Source organism: Suncus etruscus, chromosome 6 (genome assembly GCF_024139225.1).
Source record: "Suncus etruscus isolate mSunEtr1 chromosome 6, mSunEtr1.pri.cur, whole genome shotgun sequence".
Lineage (NCBI taxonomy): Eukaryota > Metazoa > Chordata > Mammalia > Eulipotyphla > Soricidae > Suncus > Suncus etruscus.
In genome coordinates, this window is record NC_064853.1 from 71,523,120 (window position 1) to 71,542,970 (window position 19,851).

The following is a 19,851-nucleotide window of genomic DNA, read 5'->3' on the forward strand; positions in this document are numbered from 1 at the left end:
ATCTATTTCATTTTATCCCACTGTCTAAGAAAAATAAATGAGAAAACCAATAAAAGAACAACACAGTGGAAGAAATGAATCTAGAAATCGGGGGTTAGAACAATCTGTATGGAAACAGGTTTGTTTAGGGTGAAAGAAGGCAGAAGGCAAGTTAGAAACTGCTTCTAGCATCTTGTGGTACTTGGGTGAACCATCTATCTGCCAGTTACGTATTCAGAAGGCTGGAGGCATGCAAGTTGGTGCTATATGGGGAAGGTTCCTTTGGCCAAGTGTATTAATGGGCTATCCTAATGGAGTACTGGAATTGCCTGTAAAAAAGGACAAGGCTATTCTCACTTGATCTGGTTGGTGATTTGGAGGGAATGGGAAGAAAGGAAGAGAGAGAGAGAGAGAGACAGAGAGAGAGATAGAGATAGAGAGAGAGACAGAGACAGAGACAGAGACAGAAACAGAAACAGAGAGACACAGAGAAAGAAAGACAGAGACAGAGAGGGAGACAGATGGTAACAGAGACAGATTTGTTATTACTCCTTACAGATTTTTCTTTATTCTCTTAAGACACATGTGTGTATGCTTCTCTATTTTCATTCTTTGTGACTAAAAAGGAGCCAAAACAATCTTTCCTACTTCTCAGAGCAGTATCAGGATAAAAGAAAACATGAGGGGCCAGAGCAATAGTGCAGAGAGCCCGCCAGGAGTGATCCTTGAGAGTAGAGCCAGGAGTGAGCTCTGAATACTGATGGGTTTGACCCCCAAACAAAATCCATTAAAAAATAAATAAATAAAAGAAAACATTTCTAAAGTCATATTTCAATTACCCCAGTTCCACATAGTCTCCACTAGGTGGTGCTCAAGTCCAGGCCCTCTGCACAGGTCCACTCAGCCAGGGCCCAGGATCTAGTCCAAGACCATTTTACAGCTCCATTATGTTCCTGGAAGGAGGGCGTACTCAGCCAGAGAGATAGGTACTGGAGGGAGTCAGCCAACACCTTGCTGTCTTGGTGTACCACATAACCTTCTGGAGACTACTATTCCTCCCCACTCCTCATCTAGGAAGAGTTGCAGTCAAGGAACCCACTGTTGCTTCCAGAAATGGGCCACCCCTTTCCCTCTGAATTTTGGAAAACAACCTGGCATATGTCTCTTTATGCTCTTTGCTCAGCCAGTTGTGTTTGAAGCCTGGCACTGCAGCCATCCTCAGTGACATTTGAATGGTTCCACTGTTCTGGGTCCCCTGTTGGCAGATAGAAGAGACCTGGTCTCTGGCTCAAATATGACTCATATACAGCAACTGCTGGCTTGGCCCTGAGCTCTTCAGATGAGCACCCAGGAGAGAACTTGAGAAAACACTCCTTTTCTCCAGGTCCCAGAGAAAGGAGCAGGTACCATGGAAACTGGTGCTTCAGAAGAGGGTGTTTGCTGTATAATTCTGAGTTAGCCTGACATCAGGCAGGTAAATCCCCAGTTCCCAGATGATGGAACATCTGCAGGAACACCTAAGAGTGTGCCATCAGGATGGGGGCTGTAGCAAGATGAGAGGCCTCATTCAGACGTGTGTGCAGACAGGTGCAGAAGAGACTGTTCTCTTCTCTGTCTCTGAGCAGTGAGGCAGGTGGCCAAGGCCACACCATGGCCACTCCAGGGCTTTCTTTGCTGTAAAGAATAGCACACACAGGAGTGTGGCATTGTTCAAGCTAAACTTTCATGGCTCCTTGGTAATCTCTAACATCATTAGAATTTGAAGCTGCCAAAATAATAGGAGAAAATAATACCTTCACTTTCTTTCAAAAGATATAACCTTAAATATAATCTCTCTCTATTGCTGGGAACAGAAGCTTTACCTCCCTTCACCCCAGCCCCAACAGACTTCACCTCACAGTTGTGTGAAGACCCTCAAAGATGCCCAGATAGAGTCCTAATCTTTGGGGTCTGGGGTGATGATGGCTTTGTTGAGGCCATGGGGACTCAAGCTGAGAAGAATCTGATGGAATACACTGGAAAGTGGCTGCTTGGCCTAGCTATGGTTTGCTCACATTTCTGACTTAACAGAAACCCAACACAAGCATCTCTGGAAGCTGGTTTGACTATGATGGGGGCTGCGGTGGTCGGGAATCAAGGTGACCTAAAATCAGGACCTGGGCAGAGCTATTCTCCACGCAATTAGTGGAGCAGGCTACAGGGTGAAGGCAGGGATAGGAAGACAAGTTAGAGAGGTTAGAGAGGAGACGATCATCACTAAAACAAAACAGTGCAAACCCAAACACACAGACCTATACATAAAATTGCCAAGCTGTTTGGCATAAAAAAGGGGTTCTCGCATTCATCCCCATCCTCTGGATGCTGGCTCCTCCCTTATTCTTACACCAGACTGACCCAACTCCCATTTTGTCCCATGTTATTTGGAACAGACACCACCTCCATTGTTCAATAAGAACTCCAAGACTGAGCACAGAGCCAGGAGCAGTGACTGAGGAACATTGTGCACAGTTTCCCTTGTGACATTCATCCCATGAATAAATCTTCTAGCCACCAAAGCTATTTCTCTTTGTCAGGGGAGCCAAGATATATGAGGAGAGGGTGTCCAGGAGCCTAACAATCCAGTGCTACTAAGCTGGAAAAGAGGTTAACTCTCAGGCCCAGGTGGCATGGATGGTTGATAACTAGAGGGACAGGGGATGTAACCAGCTCAGGGGCAAGGAAAGTCATCTACTTGATGGTGTCTTTTCTTCTCTCCCTGCTCCTCACACCTATCTCTGGGCTCCCTTCTCTTTGATATTCTTGTAGCTACATTCAGAAGACTGCACACTTAGATGTAATGCATCAGGGATGCAGATAGATGTATTGTTGTCGTGTAGGAATGACAACAACAGTGCTACTGGGATTGCTTTTAGCGTGTGGGTTGGTAGGTGCCAGGGTTCAAACTGGAAGCCTCATGACTTCCAGGCAGGTGCTCATCATTGAACCACATAATAGGTCACAACGATGCATTTTCTTTTATGTAGAAAGATTCCTGCATCATTTAAGAACACATATCATAAAAAATTTGTTGTAGGAAAGGGGGAGATAAAGATATTCCCTTCTGCTTGAAATTGAGAGTGTAACACAACAGCAACATCCAGACCTCTCCAATTAGAACTGGGGTGGTTGAAGGAAAATCTCAATAATCTTAAAGACTGGGAGAGGCACATTTTTATTGGAGGAAAGATTCTGAATTCTGGGCCCAGAGAGATAGCACAGCGATGTTTGCCTTGCAAGCAGCCGATCCAGGACCAAAGGTGGTTGGTTCGAATCCCGGTGTCCCATATGGTCCCCCGTGCCTGCCAGGAGCTATTTCTGAGCAGACAGCCAGGAGTAACCCCTGAGCACAGCCAGGTGTGACCCAAAAAACCAAAAAAAAAAAAAGATTCTGAATTCTTTCCTGTGGTAGTGAAGCATATCACTGCTCTGGTAAATATGGTAAGCTGTAGTTACCTAAACTAGGGAAAACACCCAAACATTTGGCCTTGCCATTTGTCAAAAATGTAACCCTTTCTCCAACATCCTTCTACCTAAACTTTCTTTTGAGATGTTAATCCCATCTGAATGATCAGACCTGCTCACACCTAGAATGGGGTGGGCTGTTTTAAGTAAAGAATAAATATGTCTGGAGGAGAGGGAGGTGAAGGAGAATTAGCAAAAAGACAGGAAAAAAGACTTAACTTAGGAGCACAGGTCAAGGAGAGCTTGGCAAAGAAAACAGATGGCATAGAGACTCACGGCAGGAAAAGCCATGCGGAATAAAAGCAAGCTGACTTTGATGAAACTTTAACCGACTGCTTGTGAATTATTCCTCTGCCATTACCCTGTATCTTCAGACCTGTCTGCCTGAGGGACACAGTGCCTGCAGTAGCCTCACCCAACTGTGGACTTTATATTTTATGTTTATAATCAACAAAACAAGACCCAGATTACTAGCTCATAGAGTCATGAGTATTAAACTAGAAAACCGTATGGACAAATTCAACCATATGTGGTCCAGTGTTTAGCACCAAGTCAATTCTTGCTAAAATTCATGGATGCCTGAAAGAATATATTTCCTATGGGAGGATTTATTTCTTTGATAGTATACAATCCCAAATGGCAGGCCCTAGCTACATGTGGCTCAACACAATGAAATTTTGTAAAATCCAGTTCCTCGCCATATTTCACGAGCCCAATAGGCATATTTGGTAAGGGCTACCGTATTGCAGGCCAATTCCATCTCCACAGATGTTCTGCCAGATAGCATGGCACAATGGCTGGGTCAGCCCAGTTGCCTCTTTTTGTCTTCTTGGTCTCCATATTGCAATAAGCCCTTTGGAAGAGAGGTAAGCATTGTCTTGGATGAGCATCTGGCTATACTTCTACTTAGATTACCCCAAAGGATCTAAAACAGGTGTCATATTCTCACTTAGTCTCTGTGAGATAGTCCAAGTTATTTGCATCCTGACCCACAGCTCTATCTCCTCTTCCACTCTAGAGGTTTGACTTCCCTGGAGGCTCACACCATCACTCCTCAGAGCCAAGATAAGGGTAAAAATAAAGCTTTCCTTTGATGCTGGAACAGATCATTTGCATTTATTTAAATGAAACGATTATGTAAATGATAGAACCATTTCAATAAAAGAGACCAACAGGCTTGCAGGATGGAGTCTGGAGAAAAGGTAGGACTGGGAGGTAGGACCTATAATGGTGCAAGTAGGAGTGGGCTGTATCATTTTGTAGACTCTGTGAAGTAGATGCACACAAGGCTGAGCTCCAAAGAACCCAGAATGTTTCCAGGACTTTGAAAGTGACACTTTTCGTGCATAGAAAGACCAAAGTCCTGGAACATGTAGTGTAGGCCACATCCAACTTCTCCAAGTTCAAATGCTTTGCTGTGGAGAATGGCGCCAGGGTTATGGGGGCACCTGATAAGAATGAGGGAAGTAGGGAAAAGGGTGCTGAGAAATTTAAAGTTCCAATTGCTTTAGCTATTATCACTCTTAATTTCTTCTGCCTCCTCATTAAAAAACTATAAAATGAGAAAATCTCAGAGTAAAGTTCTGGCAAAACCCAAGTTTCAAGGTGAATCGAGTTTCTGTCATTAAGTCCACCTTTGATTAAATTACTTTATTTAAATACCATAGTTTACAAGGTTGTTCATAATACAGTTGTTCTTTTTCCTCATTTACAAAGTTGTTCATGATTGAGTTTCAGTCATGCAATGTATTACATCCATTACCAGTGCGTATTTCCTGGCACCTGTGTCCTTCCCGCCCTCTTCCCTGCCCTCTCCCTACCCTTTTCTGTGGCAAACATTTCTTCTATCTCTCTGTATCTTCCTCTTCTTTTCCCTTTTAGGCACTGTGGTATTCAATATTGTTCATCGAAGGGGTATCATGCTTATCACTGTATCTCCTTTCAGCATCCAGTTGTTGTCTAGAGTGATCATTTCCAATTATCATTGCCATAGGGGTCCCTTATCTGTCCTAATATCCCCCCACTTTTGGTGGCAAGCTTCATACCATTAAGTCCACCTTTTCAACAGCTGGTTAAAAATTGTTATTTGATTCTTATGCCCATTGCATCAGTGTCCAGTTCTACTGTTTTTAAGTCCATGTAACAAGGACTTTATGAGTACTCTCCTGGCCCAATAGCAGCACTTTGTGAATATGGGTCCAATCTATGGATTGTCCTAAGAGCTCCAATGGGCCATCTATGAAAGATGCATCTATTCCCATTTGGTTAAGGTTTGATCTCTGGGTAAGTGAGCTTATTTTATTTATTTATTTTTTTTTGCAGAGTGGTAAATTGGGCTACAGTCATTGGTGCTCAAGGCTTATTCCTGTCTCTCTACTCAGGGATCACATTCCTGATTGTTCCTGGGAATCATCTGTGGTGCCAGGAACACACCAAGGTCAGTTGTATGGAAAGCAAGTACCTTTAATTGTCTCTTGGCTTCATAAGTAAACATTTCATTGTATTTTTCTTGGGGACTAGCAGTTTTGTTTTCTGGAGACTTCAAAATCGTGAAAGTGAGGCAAAGATGAATAAAACCTGTTCTAATTAAATTACTTGAGAAATTGTGGCTAAGAAGGAGGAATTTTTATTAAAGAAATTTTCAGTACCCAAAGTACGATCCCACAGTGAAGTTTCATGTTACAGAAGGGAGACCAGTAGGAAAGTGATTATTCCAACTGCAATGGGGAAACCTAGAAGGAGGAGTATTGGAATCTTTGGCAGAAAAGAATTATGAGTGTTATCAGCATCCAGGGGTTGGGTATAGAATAGATTCAGGATAATAAGAAATCATTGAGAAAATAATCTTATGAGAAAACAAACCTTTCTTGTTCTGTCTTGTTTGCTTGGTTTTTGTTTGTTTTGTTTTGTTTTAGGGCCACATCTGGTGGCTTCCTCTTGGTTTTGCTCAGGGATCAATCCTGGTGATGCTCAGAGGAATATGATAAATGCTGGGAATTGAACCCAGGTTGGCTACTAAGCACTAATTGGCACTTACAAGATAAGTGCCCTATGCAGTGTACTATGACTTTTTCTATTTTTACCTTCTTAAAAGTAAAAATAGCTATTATTGGGGCCAGAGAGATAGCATGGAGGTAAACCATTTGCCTTGCATGCAGAAGATCAGTGGTTCGAATCCCAGCGTCCCATATGATTCCCCATGTCTGCCAGGAGCGATTTCTGAGTGTAGAGCCAGGAGTAACCCCTGAGCGCTGCCGGGTGTGACCCAAAGAACCCAAAAAACTAAAAAATAAACAAAAATAGCTATTATTTAGAAAATACCAGGAAGGAGGAAATAGAAGAAAGAAAAAGGGTGGTGGGAGAATATACATAGTCAGGGGAAAATATGGGCTTCTTCAGAGGGGGAGAGAAAAGCAGGTACTGAAAGGTTAAAAAAATGAAATTACACATCTCAGCTGGGATTCAGGCGACCTCAAAATAGGGATGTGGTTCACTTGCCTTTGTGATTCACCAACTTTGCAAAGTTGGTTTTGTAGGGTTTTAACCCCCCGAACTGCCCTTCTTGGTGCTTTCTATGCAGGTAACAAGCTGTTGCTGAGGTATTGTCAAAAGGGAATAACATAAAATTTTTGGTAGTCCTCTCAGCTTATTATCATAGCCTTTTGTTTTTCTCAAGTCTTCTTTTTTTTTTTTTCTGGAGTACAACCATCTTTTCTTCTAAGGATGAGGGGATAAGACTCTCTTGACTCTTCACACTAGTTTTAAGTCTTATGTGAAAAATGACCCAGAGGAACTGAAGCAGTGGAAATCCAGACAACCAGATAACCCAGTTATTCATACAATAACTGTTGGGCAGAGCAGTATCCACATATTTGAAGTCAAGTTTTTTTTTTTTTTTTTTTTTTTAAGAATGGTGTTATAGATACCAGAGTTGAGAAAGCCAAGTGTACTGAGACACTGCAGTAGAAGCCATGAAATTGCCCTTGCCTTGGTGCCATGGATAAGCAACTCATGACCAATAAACTAAGTCCATGCCCCAAGGACTCAAATGTAATCTTTTCCCTTACTTCTTAATAGTTGATAAAGTTAATTTTTCTCAGGCAATAGTCTTGTCAGCTGCTCCCATCTTTATACAAAACAGAAACAAACATACAAAAAATTTCTTCCTTGTGTTTTACTACCACATGAAAAAATGAATGTTTCCCACCTCCTGCATGTCTAGCCAGTTCAGGTCTCTGATTTATTTGCTGAGCAAACTAAGTCAAACATGAATCTGCTCAGAGATCCCTCTCGGATGAGTGGAGCTTCCAACTTCACAATTCATTATCAACAATTACAGCTACTCTATCTAAAATATGTCCAGATAAATTGGATAGAGGACAAGTTATTTCACAAATCATCTGCAAGGTGTCTATGCTGAAAACTGAGAGACAAAGTGAAAAACAGAGAAAGAAGGTGACATTGAATGATTTGCTATTAGAAGTGAATACTGCCATGTGAATACTGCCATTTTAGTCTGGGATGTTACTGTCTTATCACTGTGTCTTGATGAGAGACATATTGGGTTTGGAACATGCAGATGTCTGGTTAATAATTAATAAAAATTGACACCTTTGGTGCCAATCCTGACAGGAAATAGTGGTGTTTCCTGGAAAAACTTACAGAGGGAGAAAGGAAACATGAGCTAAAACATAGAGGTGATGAAGGAAATTCCAGAAGTACCCATGAGAAAGTGAACAGGAATGGTCACAGGGGTCACAGAAATGTAATGCAGATCTTCATGGAATCAGATAATAAGATCCAGAACAACTGTTCTGAGCGCAGCCAGCTGACTGAATTGTGAAGTATTTAAAGTGGCCAGAGGAAAGAAAAGATGCTTCCAAGCAGAGATACCCATTAGCTCATTGATCACCAGATTTTTTTGATCATATGCCATACAAAAGAGCAATGCAGAGTCCCACATTTGGATGATTTGGGACTCAGTGTTAAGGAAATTCAGGCAGGTATTTATTCCCCACTTACCACGATAAGCGCGACCACGGACAGCGTGTAGTAAATGGAGTCTCTCAGCAGACACCAGGAAGAAAGAGCCACAACCTGCAGAAAAAGGAGAAGATGGTAAGAAATAGAGTATTATCCTGTGAAATGAGAAAGGGAAGTGCTTCACTTTTTGGGTTAGCAATAAGTCATAAATACAATCTAAAGTCTCTGTCTTCTGTGCTGGACACAGTCAACTCTGTCAGTTGGGTAGAGAGTCAGTGGAAGTCTTTAAATATAGGAATCTGGGTCTCCTGAAAAACAGATTAAATCCCAACAATTTTAGGTGGTAATGATACCAGTGAGAAAACTGATTGATATTAGGGGCATCTGTGAGGGGTCTGACTCGCATGATAGAGAGAGGGATGACATGGTGGACATGTCTTCAAGGTGGCAGTCTCAAGAAGGGCCAGCAAAGCTGAAGTGCCATCCACCCATTTGAGGATCTCCTAGGATCCCTAGTGACAAGTGGATGGAAGAGTCCATCTTCTTAGTTTCAGAGCAGGCCAACTTCCTACTTTGGAAAGGAGTTGGATAGGCTTGATTCAAAGTAACACCCTGGCCTTCTTTCACCACTCTAGTAGGCTTGGCCTTGTCATAGTTTGACCCTTGGTTTCATAAGAATTTTAAAAAGATTGATTTCACTGGGGAAAATTTTGCCAGTGAGAAATGTCTGGCTGCCTTTCTCTTTGGCCTTGTACATGATAAAGGGCACAGTGAATCTAACCCCTGCTGGGCCAATGACAGGCTCCTATAGCATCAGAGACATTAGCATAAGGGGATTCCAGAGACAAGGCAGCTCTGGGTGCCTCTTCTCTTAATGCTCACTTGGTTTGTAAAGAAAAGGTGGTGCAAAGTCAAACTAGAGAAGAATTCCTGGATTCAAGTAACATGAAAGACATGTCTTAAATAGAACCATAAATGAATAATGAGGTCAGTCTCCATTAACGCATTTCCCCACTTGTTATGTGAACTCAGGTCATTTCAGATGCTATTTTCATCTTATGGGGGGGGTGGTTGTCTCATTTTTGGATCTAAGCTAAAGATAATGGGTTGTCAAAAAGGGAGCTTGTACCACAATAATCACGTTAGTACAGATAGAAAGTGTTCATACCCTTTTATCATGTTATTTGTCATGTCAACTCTTAGCACCTAGGCTTATTACTCAGTCTATAGTACAGATTAAATTGGCCTAGGAGGCTCATTCTCCAACACGTCATACAGGCTGTGAATATTTTCAACAGCTATAATTAGGTAAATCGACTTACAATGTGGTAAAAAAAAACAATTAAAAATTGATTAATCTTTTAGGTAGCAGTGACTCACTTATCACATACTCTTATCTTTGCTATTTCTTGTTATACCACAGCAAGGTAATAGTAAAGGAATTTCAGAAAAAATTTTTTGAGATCATTGTGAATTACAAGTCTTTCACAGTTGTATTTCAGGTGCTTAGTGACAGTGAATTAGGGCCATTCCCACCACCAATGTTGACCTCCCTCCACCACAGTTCCAAGAAACAAGTCATAAACCCACAAGGAAAAGAAAATGAGAGGACTGATCAGACTAATAAAATTTGGGGAGTGTGAAAGTACCCATCTGGGCTTGATTTCTGGCATCACATCATACTCTCTACTTTATTCCCCAGACCAACACTGTCTGGTGTATCACTGGAGGCTCCCAAGCACATCTTGGTATGGTCTTGAAGGTTCTCAGCATTGATCAAGTAACCCGAGCTTTGGTAACACCAAATAACAACTGGAATTTATAAAGTTTCCAGAATGGTAGAGAAGAAAAATTCTAGAAGAATACTTCATGATAAAACACAGCAGGTTTAGAGAGCAGCCTAGCTCATTGAAATCAATCAAAACATTCTAGAAAAATATGATGCCAACTATGTATAATAATAGAGTATATTTAGAAAAAAAGAGGAATAATTATTTATTAATGGCTTACCTCTGACTAGTGGTCACAAAATCATAATAAACTAAGCATACCATAGTACAACTTATGGTATATCGCAATACAGGGAAATAGAGGCATACCTAGATTCTTTACTTCAAAGTAAAAATCTATATATTTTTTTAATTTTTTATTTTTAATTATGAGAACAAGGATGCAAAGAAAGAGGACAAGGTAAAGTTACAGTGGAAGGACAATCACCCATAACATAATTCTCAGAAGTCCCCTTGCTGATATCTTAACTTTGAAATTTCAGCCAAAAAACATTAAGATAAATAAGACAGAATCCATGTACAATTACTTTGTCCCTCAAGTCCCCAGATTGTAACACATTATAATATTTCTTAACAGCACACAAGGCAATCTAAAGCCATAAAACTTATGTAACTCCTTAAACATTACAGGCATAGTATTTTTTTACATTTCCATATACAGGCATATTAGCTTAAGTTAACTCAAATTTTAAGTGGGTTCTTTTTAAGGATTAGAGTCAAAGGAGCACAGTAAAAATGGTGTTAGAGTGGCAATTGCTGTTTGCATAGGCCCACCAAAATATGAGGGACATGGAAAGAAATAACCTTGGCCTAAATACAAAGAGATCCGACCCCTGAAGTTTCCTGGCACAAGACCAACTCTAGGCTCCAGGCAAGCTAGATCGTCCAATCCAAGACATTGTCTGTAGTGCCAATACACTTTTATTTTTCACACAGTCTCTGTTGTTGGTATCATGTTTCTATATAAAATCTATATTTCAAAGTCAATAAAAATACTTGAAAATGAAGATGGTTAAATAAATGAATATAAGGTGCCATTTGTACATCATGGGATACTACACAGCCAAAAGAGTAAAAAAATTCAATAATACAATTTGCTGTAACTTGGATGGAACTGGAGGGTACTACGTTGAGTAAAAAAGTCAGAGAGAGAAAGATAAGCACTTGATGATCTCATTTAACTGTGGTGTTCAAAAAACCAAAATAAAGATATAGACATTTCCTCATAATAAACACTGGGACTAGAGTATAAATTGTGAACACCATGTTAAGTGGAAATAGGTAGACAAAAAGTGACTCCAAGGTGGGAAGTGATGTATGCACTTTGGTGGTGGTTGGATGAGGTAATTATATATATTCTGACCATAAATGTCATCTCTATTATAAATACATAACTGAAACTATAATAATTACAGAAATGAAAAAAAGAAAGAAATCAAACAGATAATGATCATCTAAACATATTATTTAGGACTGGAGAGGTAATGGTGTGTAGGGTGTTTGTCTTACATGGTACTGACCCATATTTGATTCCCAGTATCCTAGATAGTCTCCTGAGCACTGCCAGAACAAATTCTCAAGTGTTGAGTCAGGAATCACCTCTGAGCATAATCCCCTAACTAAAAAATTATACATATATCAAAAGAGAGTGTGAAGATTACTGTCTTTTTAATGAGGTACTTAGGGCTTTCTTATAGTTCTGTGCTCAGAGATCATTCCTGGTGGATTTGGGAGACCATACGAGGATGTTAGGGATCAAATCAGGCTTAGCTACCAAAAAAAGGAAGAGTTTAAAGTAAGAGATAAGAAAACAGTGGCTGGGGCCAGAGAGGTGGTGCAAAAGGTAGGGCATTTGCCCTACATGTGCTAACCAGGACATACCATGGTTTGATCCCCCAGCATCCCATATGGCCCCCCAAGCCAGGAGCGATTTCTGAGCACATAGCCAGGAATAGCCCCTGAGCATCACTGGGCGTGGTTCCCCCCAAAAAACAAAACAAAAGAAACCTAGTGGCTATAGTTTAATTTTTTTCATTTTTTTGGGAGGTAACACCCAGCAATCATCAGGGGTTACTCCTGGCTCTGAACTCAGGAATGACTCCTTGCTGTCATTGGGTGACCAATGGAATGCCAGAAAGTTGGTGGCTGTGTGCAAGACAAGCACTGCACATGATGTACTATCTCTCTGGCTCCAACACAGTTTGCATTTAATGAACAGATTGAAAGAGCTCAGGGAAAGCAAGTAAAGCAAAAAGGGGCAAAAAGACGATAGCAATGGATTGGTATTAAATTCTAAAAGGGAGAGAGCCAGTTTGATAAAAACAAAACTTACTGTTCTGCTAGTTTAATTATTGAACACTCAAACATCAGTCCACCTTGCTGATTTGATGATTACATTTCCACAAATGGGAATTCACTAAAGCTTAGAGTCCCTGGGATTCCCTTTGCTTCTGGGTGAAGAGTATCTTTATCTCTAGGTAGAAATCAGTTAGCATCTGACTCAGCCTGAACATATTTATTAGCCGAGAGGAACACAGTGAACCTCTGTATAAAAATGGGAGACGTGGGCATTTGTTGACAGGGGAGACTGAAAAGAAAAAAACTCATCTCAGCACTTTGCAAAAATGATTTCAAGGAAGGATAATCACTGTGGCAAAGAGAACATAACAAGGGTCCTGGGAGAAAAACAACAGTGAGTAATTCTGCCACTGACCTCATTAATCAATAATACTGATGGTGCAGATTACAAAGGTCATCCTTTGGAAAACTCCTCCATAAATTAAAGTGAGAGGTTTCATCCCGGCTCCCCTCATATAGCTCAAGGAAACCCTTCTGGCCGGAATTTCAGTTTGGTCTTTCTTTTCTGTTTATGAAATGAATATCACACTTTCACACAGTTTCAATTTTCTTTGTATAATTTCATTTCGTTTCAGGGTACCATAATGCAAAAAACCCCATGCATTCAAGAGGAAAATTCATTGTCCTTTATTCAAATATCCAGATAGTACATAAATATAATTTCTGAAATTCTATTTCTAGGAAGTTGGAAGTAGTTGTTTTTGATAAAGAATATATTGTATGTATGAAGAAGAATATATATATCTTTCTTATGTTATTATGAAAGGAGTCAAGTCATTTTGAAGTAACGATAAATGAGGAGAGATTAGAAAGTAGTAGTTATATAATACCACAGAAAGTGGCTTACATTTCTATTGAAGACAAGGTCACAGATACGACTAATTCATTAAGCTTTTCTTTTAAATTGTGCTTCCTGAATAGAAAAGTGGAATGTCAAACATAAGCATTTAAATCCAGGTTCACAGATCCCTCTAATCTAGTGCCAGAAATGGAATCCCTGAGGTTCTCCTCTATCTTAGTTTGTGGATTTTGGCTGTTTAATTAATTGTTCCATTATCATCGAAAAGGCAATAGTGTGGTTGTTAGACCATTCTGGCTAAGATGATAAGAACTTGAATGGAGGAGGCTCAAATTACTGACAAAAATACTCAAACTGTTTGAGGCTATCTGTATATTTCAATTATGTGTGCTTTCTATTGTGCCCACTATCATAAAGAGAAACTTGGCAATATTTATATAGTGTTCCAGGAAGAATTAAAGGGCCTCATAACATTCATTCTCTTATCTCAGCCTGATAAGCCAACCACTGTAATCTTTCTGAGGGGAGCTCCTGAAAAGATGCTTACTGTGGACCCCTTGCTGCTCACCCAAGAGTGGTCTGGGACAGCTTGTTAGGAATGCAGTTCTCAGGTAGTGCTCTGGACTTGGTGCTTTAGAATCTGTTTTTAATAGGACCCCCAGGAGTTCATCAAGAGAGAAGTGCTGGCAGAGAGACAGAATCTTTTGTTTGGGGCACACCTGTAATATGGAGGCCACAATTCTAGTGGGAGGGTGACGTTCGCTGGGCACCGCTGCATGTGGTGGCCTGAGCATGGGCAGCCACTTAGAGTCAACTACATATATTTTGGGTTGTAAATGCCAATGATGAGTATTACTTCTATAGGATTTTCTACTTCATCAACTCTGCCTAAGATGGTGAAGGAAATAATTTCTTTTTACAACCTGTCTGGAGACTCATGCCAGAAAATTCCTATCCTGGTGCACAGTGGGTAGGACATTTGCTTTGCATGGCCAACCTTGGTTGATTCCTGGCAACCCATATGGTCCCTTGAGCACTGCCAGGAGTAACCCTTGAGCACTATGTGAGTTCACATAGAGGTTCTGAATAGGATTTCAAATATTTACCATTAAGTTAATAGCCAGATATATACTGAAGGCAATTATGTCCTTATCTTATCTGTGAACCTAAAAGGACAATCTCAAATTTAAGGTACCTAATTTTAGAGTCTACTACAGGGGTCCTCACAGAGGTCCAGCGGGCCTCATGCTGTCCACCAAGGACATTTTTCCAGCCCATTGCTGCTGCCTGTCTTGCTTAGCAGCCAACTGGATCCAGGCCTACAGAGCACATTTGTGGAATGTGCACCGTACTCTCTGATTCCCCTCTCTGTCTCTTGACTCTTCCTTTCTGTCTCGGGCACGGATCCTAAAACTACAGACGGCCAAAAGTATAGTTCCCATTGAAATACTGGTAAGTTGTTGATTTAACTTGTTCTTCATTTTAAATATTCTATTTGTTTCCTTTTTCTTAAATTACAAAATATGATATGTGCAGTGTGCATAGAAATTTGTTCACTCTTTTTTTAAATTTGTTTAAAGAAAATTTATTACAGTTGAGACAATTGGTCATAATACATTTGTTTCAGGAAGAACAAAGGCAAAGTTATTAAAAAATAGAGAAACTAACGAGATGGAACAGAAAGAAAAAATTCAGTAGTAAGTATATTTTTGAAAATCATTGAATCACTGTTCACTCTTTTTTTTTTAAACTATAGTCCAGCCCTCCAATTATCTGCGGGATAGTGAACCCTGTTTAAAAAGTTTGAGGACCCCTAAACTCTACTATCTCAATACTAGAGTTTTCAAAAATGGTGTAAGGCTTCTTTGTACCAGAAGTGTTGACAAAAAAGGAAGTTTCTCTGTGTGTATGTGTTTATATGTGTATGTGTGTAAATTATAAGCTCAGAGAAATCTTACAGATAGTCAAGACTATATAATTGACTCTTAAGTTTCTGAAAATAACATTATGATTAACACGGCACAGATCACATTTGCATTTGGTGTCTGTACTATTACCAGGTGCACAAAGTGATGTTTCCCATATTTTCAGAAAACTGATAATGAAATTATGAGGACAGCTGCTCTATTTTCCCCTACTTTTTTTTTGGGTGGAGCACACTTTGCAGTCATATGCAAGAAAAATGCCCTTCTCACATTTTTATTGCTTGTGACCCTTTCCTTCTAGTCTTGATAAAACAGAATGCTGAAAATAAACATGAGAGAAAAACAAAAAATCTACTTTCTTTTCCGTACACAGATGGACAGAGAAAATCAATCCCAGCAACTAGTGGAATGACAGATATTGCAGCCATATTGCTCTCACACCCAATGCTTACTGCTGGCTCTTCCCTCAGGGATCATTCCTGGAGGACTTGGGGCACCATAGGACAATCCTCTCCCACCAGACATATCCTTTTCTCACCTGACAGGAAGAGGAAACTGCTTTGAAGATTAAGCCTTTTACCTCCTGTTTGACAAATCATGGAACTTTAGCAGAATCAGGACTTAACTGGTTTATGATGGAGTATGTTTTTATAAGAAATGTTTTTTCTTGACAACAGTGAGCCCTTCAGGTTAGAAAGGAAGCACTGTGCACACAGCAGTAGGTGCAGGATTAGGTGACACTCTTAGGGGAGTGATGCGATAATTTGACATGAACAAAGATGGGGTGCTACAGGTCAGTGCGGCTCCTCAAGCCCCAGTTGCTCTGGCAAACAGTTTACTTTAAGAGATTGCTGTGATGCATTGTAGGGAGAACAAGCGAATCTAACGAATTGGCTATGCAGCCAGGGCAACTGGAGTAACTGAATGAGTGTTTGGAAGGTATTTTTCCTTCCGTGAAAAAAATTGAAAATTAAAACGTGGAAATACATCAGCAGTGCCTTTTGGTTTGCTATTACACAATAGCAGAGAGCTGGCTGAGGGCATAATGTGGCAGAGGCAGCCAGAGACACAACCTACCCAAACAACAGTTAATACTGAGCTTTGCTCATCACAAGAACAACCTGGGCTGTTAGATAAAGGCAGATTCTGAGTTGGCCTTTTGATCAAGACTCTTTCAAGGAGATATGCTTCTCCAATTTGGCTGCATTTTGGTGGGACATAGGAACTCTCAGGTGTGACTTCCACTCCTAGAGAGCTAGCTGCATGGCTTGGTCAGCAGGACTTTTCAGTACTTCCTAGATTCTCATATAATACCCAATCAGGAATGAGGCCACTTTCCTATCAAGTCAGGACTCAAGGTTGATTAGACTGTCAGAGTGAGAAACTACCAGCAATCCCCCAATCTCCAGTGCATTAGAATGAGGAAAAAAACAGATATTCGATACTACTACAAAAATGAACTTGAAGTAGATCAGACTTAAATGTAAATACTTAAGAAAATACAATTTTTTTGGCCACTCCCAGTGATGTTTCTAGGTCTAAACTCAGGAATTACTCCTGGCAAGCTTAGGGAACCATATGGGGTATTGGGGATTGAACTCAGGTCAGCTACATGCAAGATAAATGCCCTACCTACCCACTGTACTATTGCAACACCCCCCAAGAAATAAAATTCTTCTTGGCGTTGATTTGGATACTGTTTTATTTTGATATAAAACTGAAAACAGAAATTAATAAAAAATTAAATAAAATAAACAAGTGGAGCTACATCAAACTAAAATTACTTCTGCAGAGCAAAAGAAACAATAAAAAAGAGAAAAGTCAACATATAGGTCAAAATATAGATTAGGAGAAAACATTTGCAAACCATATGAAGAATATAGATTGATTTTAATAATATATAATACACACAAAGAAAAAAAGAGTGATCTAATTAAAAAATAAGTGATCTAATTAAAAATTAAAAAATAGATAAAGGATCTGAACATTTAATTTCCTAAAAAAGATACTCAAGCAGCCATTTGATAGATAAAAAAATGCTGGAAACTACTAACCATTTGGAAAATTGCAAATTAAAACCAAAATGAGACATTAATTTATAACTATAAAAATGACTTTACAAAGATAAGATAATTAATAAAAAGGCAAGAACTAATAAAAGTTGGTGAGGGTGTGAAGAAAATGGAAAACTTCTAAACTATGGGTGGCAATCTAATTGTCACAGTCAATAAGAAAAATATTAGGGGGCCAGAGTGGTGATGCAAGCAGTAAGGCCTTGCTTGCTCTAGCCTAGGATGGACCATGGTTCAATCGCCGGACGTCCCACATGGTCCTCCAAGCCAGGAGTGATTTCTGAGTGCATAGCCAGGAGTGGCCCCAGAGCGTCACTGGGTGTGGCCCAAAAACCAAAAAAAAAAAAAAAAAAAAACCAAAAAAAAACACAAAAAAAACCCCACAAAACCCATTAGGACACTCAAAAAGTTAAAAATAAAAAAAAAAAAAACGGGGCCGGAGAGATAGCATGGAGGTAAGGCATTTGCCTTTCATGCAGAGGGTCTGTGGTTCGAATCCGGCAACCCATATGGTCCCCCGTGCCTGCCAGGGGCAATTTCTGAGCATAGAGTCAGGAGTAACCCCTGAGTGCTGCCAGGTGTGACCCAAAAACCAAAAAAAATTTTTTATTTTAATTGTTTGAAACATGAATCAGAACAGGAATAAAATATAGACTAGGAACACAAAAACACAATACAAAATGCCTTCTGCACACCTATATTCATTGCAGCGCTATTTACAATAGCTAGAATCTGAAAACAACCCAGATACCCAACAACAGATGAGCGGCTAAAGAAACTGTGGTACATATACACAATATAATACTATGCAGCATTAGGAAAAAATATGGCCAAGTAGTATTATTTTTGTTATCTATCTATCTATCTATCTATCTATCTATCTATCTATCTATCTATCTATCTATCTATCTATCTATCGGAAACACTATTACAGTGCTAAAATATAAATTCCTCTAGCATGTTATTACAGCATTATTTTTAATAAGCAAGCATGGAAACAATATAAGTATACATGGACAGATGAATGGAAAAAGAAAGTTATTTTAGGAATATATCATGTAGACACATACATAATACATATACACATAATTCAGGCATAAAAATGACATTTATGACAGCATAGATGATGTGTGAGGGTATTAAGCAATTGAAATAAACCAGATAAGCATTGAATGATCTCACTTATATGTGAAATCTAAAATTTCATGAAAGTCATAGAATAAAGATCATATTTATGATTACTAGAGGTGAGAATTGGTGGGAAGAATAAGATGAAGATGAGCAAAAGGTACAAAAAAAGGTTCTGGGGATGTGATGTACAATATGATGACTGTAGTTAATATTACTCTTTGGTACAGAGGAATGTTGTTGAGAATATATCCTAAATTTCTTTTCAAGAAAATTATTTTATTTGAATTATTTACAATGTATGTTAACTAAGCTTTCTGGGGTAATAATTTTGTAATATATATTAAGTTATCTGTACACAGTGTCCCTTTAAGTTATAAATAGTTTTTGTTGGGGCCGGAGAGATAGCATGGAGGTAAGGCGTTTGCCTTTCATGCAGAAGGATGGTGGTTCAAATACTGGCATCCCATATGGTCCCCAGTGCCTGCCAGGGGCAATTTCTTTACATAGAGCCAGGAGTAAACCCTGAACACTGCTGGGTGTGACCCAAAAACCAATAAATAAATAAATAAATAAATAAATAAATAAATAAATAAATAAATAAATAGTTTTTGTCACTTATATCTCAATGAAACTTAAAAATTGAAAAGTTTGAAAAATTTTCACTCATTGATCTCTTCTCTCAGCTTTAAAATGTAATAGCCTCTTCTGGTTTTATGGTTTCATTACCTTTCTAAAACTTTTTTTTTTCTTTTGGTTTTTGGGCCACACCCAGCGGTGCTCAGGGGTTACTCCTGGCTATCTGCTCAGAAATAGCTCCTGGCAGGCACGGGGGACCATATGGGACACCGGGATTCGAACCAATCACCTTTGGTCCTGGATCGGCTGCTTGCAAGGCAAACGCCGCTGTGCTATTGCTCCGGGCCCACCTTTCTAAAACTTTTAAAGAAATCAATTAAATAAAAAATTATTTCTTGTGGCTGGAGAGATAGCACAGCAGCAGAATATTTGCCTTGCATTCAGCTGACCCAGGACGAATGATGGTTCATATCCTGGTACCTCCTATGGTCCCCCGAGCCTGCCAGGAGCAGTAACCCCTGAGTGCCACCTGGTGTGACCCAAAAACAACAAACAAAAAAACAAACAAACAAAAAAACAAAAAAAAAACAACCCCAAACTAATTTCTATTTCCTGAATTATATATTTTTTTGTTTTTATTTTGGGGCAACATACGGTGGTGTTCAGGGGTTACTCCTGGCTCTGCGGTCAGAAATAGTTCCTGGTTTGGGGGACCATATGGGACCCTGGGGATCGAA

General features: G+C 39.7%; 1 protein-coding gene across 1 annotated transcript in view; it reads right to left on the reverse strand.

Moving 5' to 3' along the window:
• SLC24A3 (solute carrier family 24 member 3) overlaps nucleotides 1–19,851 on the reverse strand; it is a 536,687-nt gene that overhangs the window by 67,832 nt on the left and 449,004 nt on the right. The window contains exon 7 of the mRNA XM_049774331.1: nucleotides 8,503–8,577. Coding sequence (XP_049630288.1) covers nucleotides 8,503–8,577 — 75 coding nt within the window. The remainder of the gene's footprint in view (nucleotides 1–8,502; nucleotides 8,578–19,851) is intronic.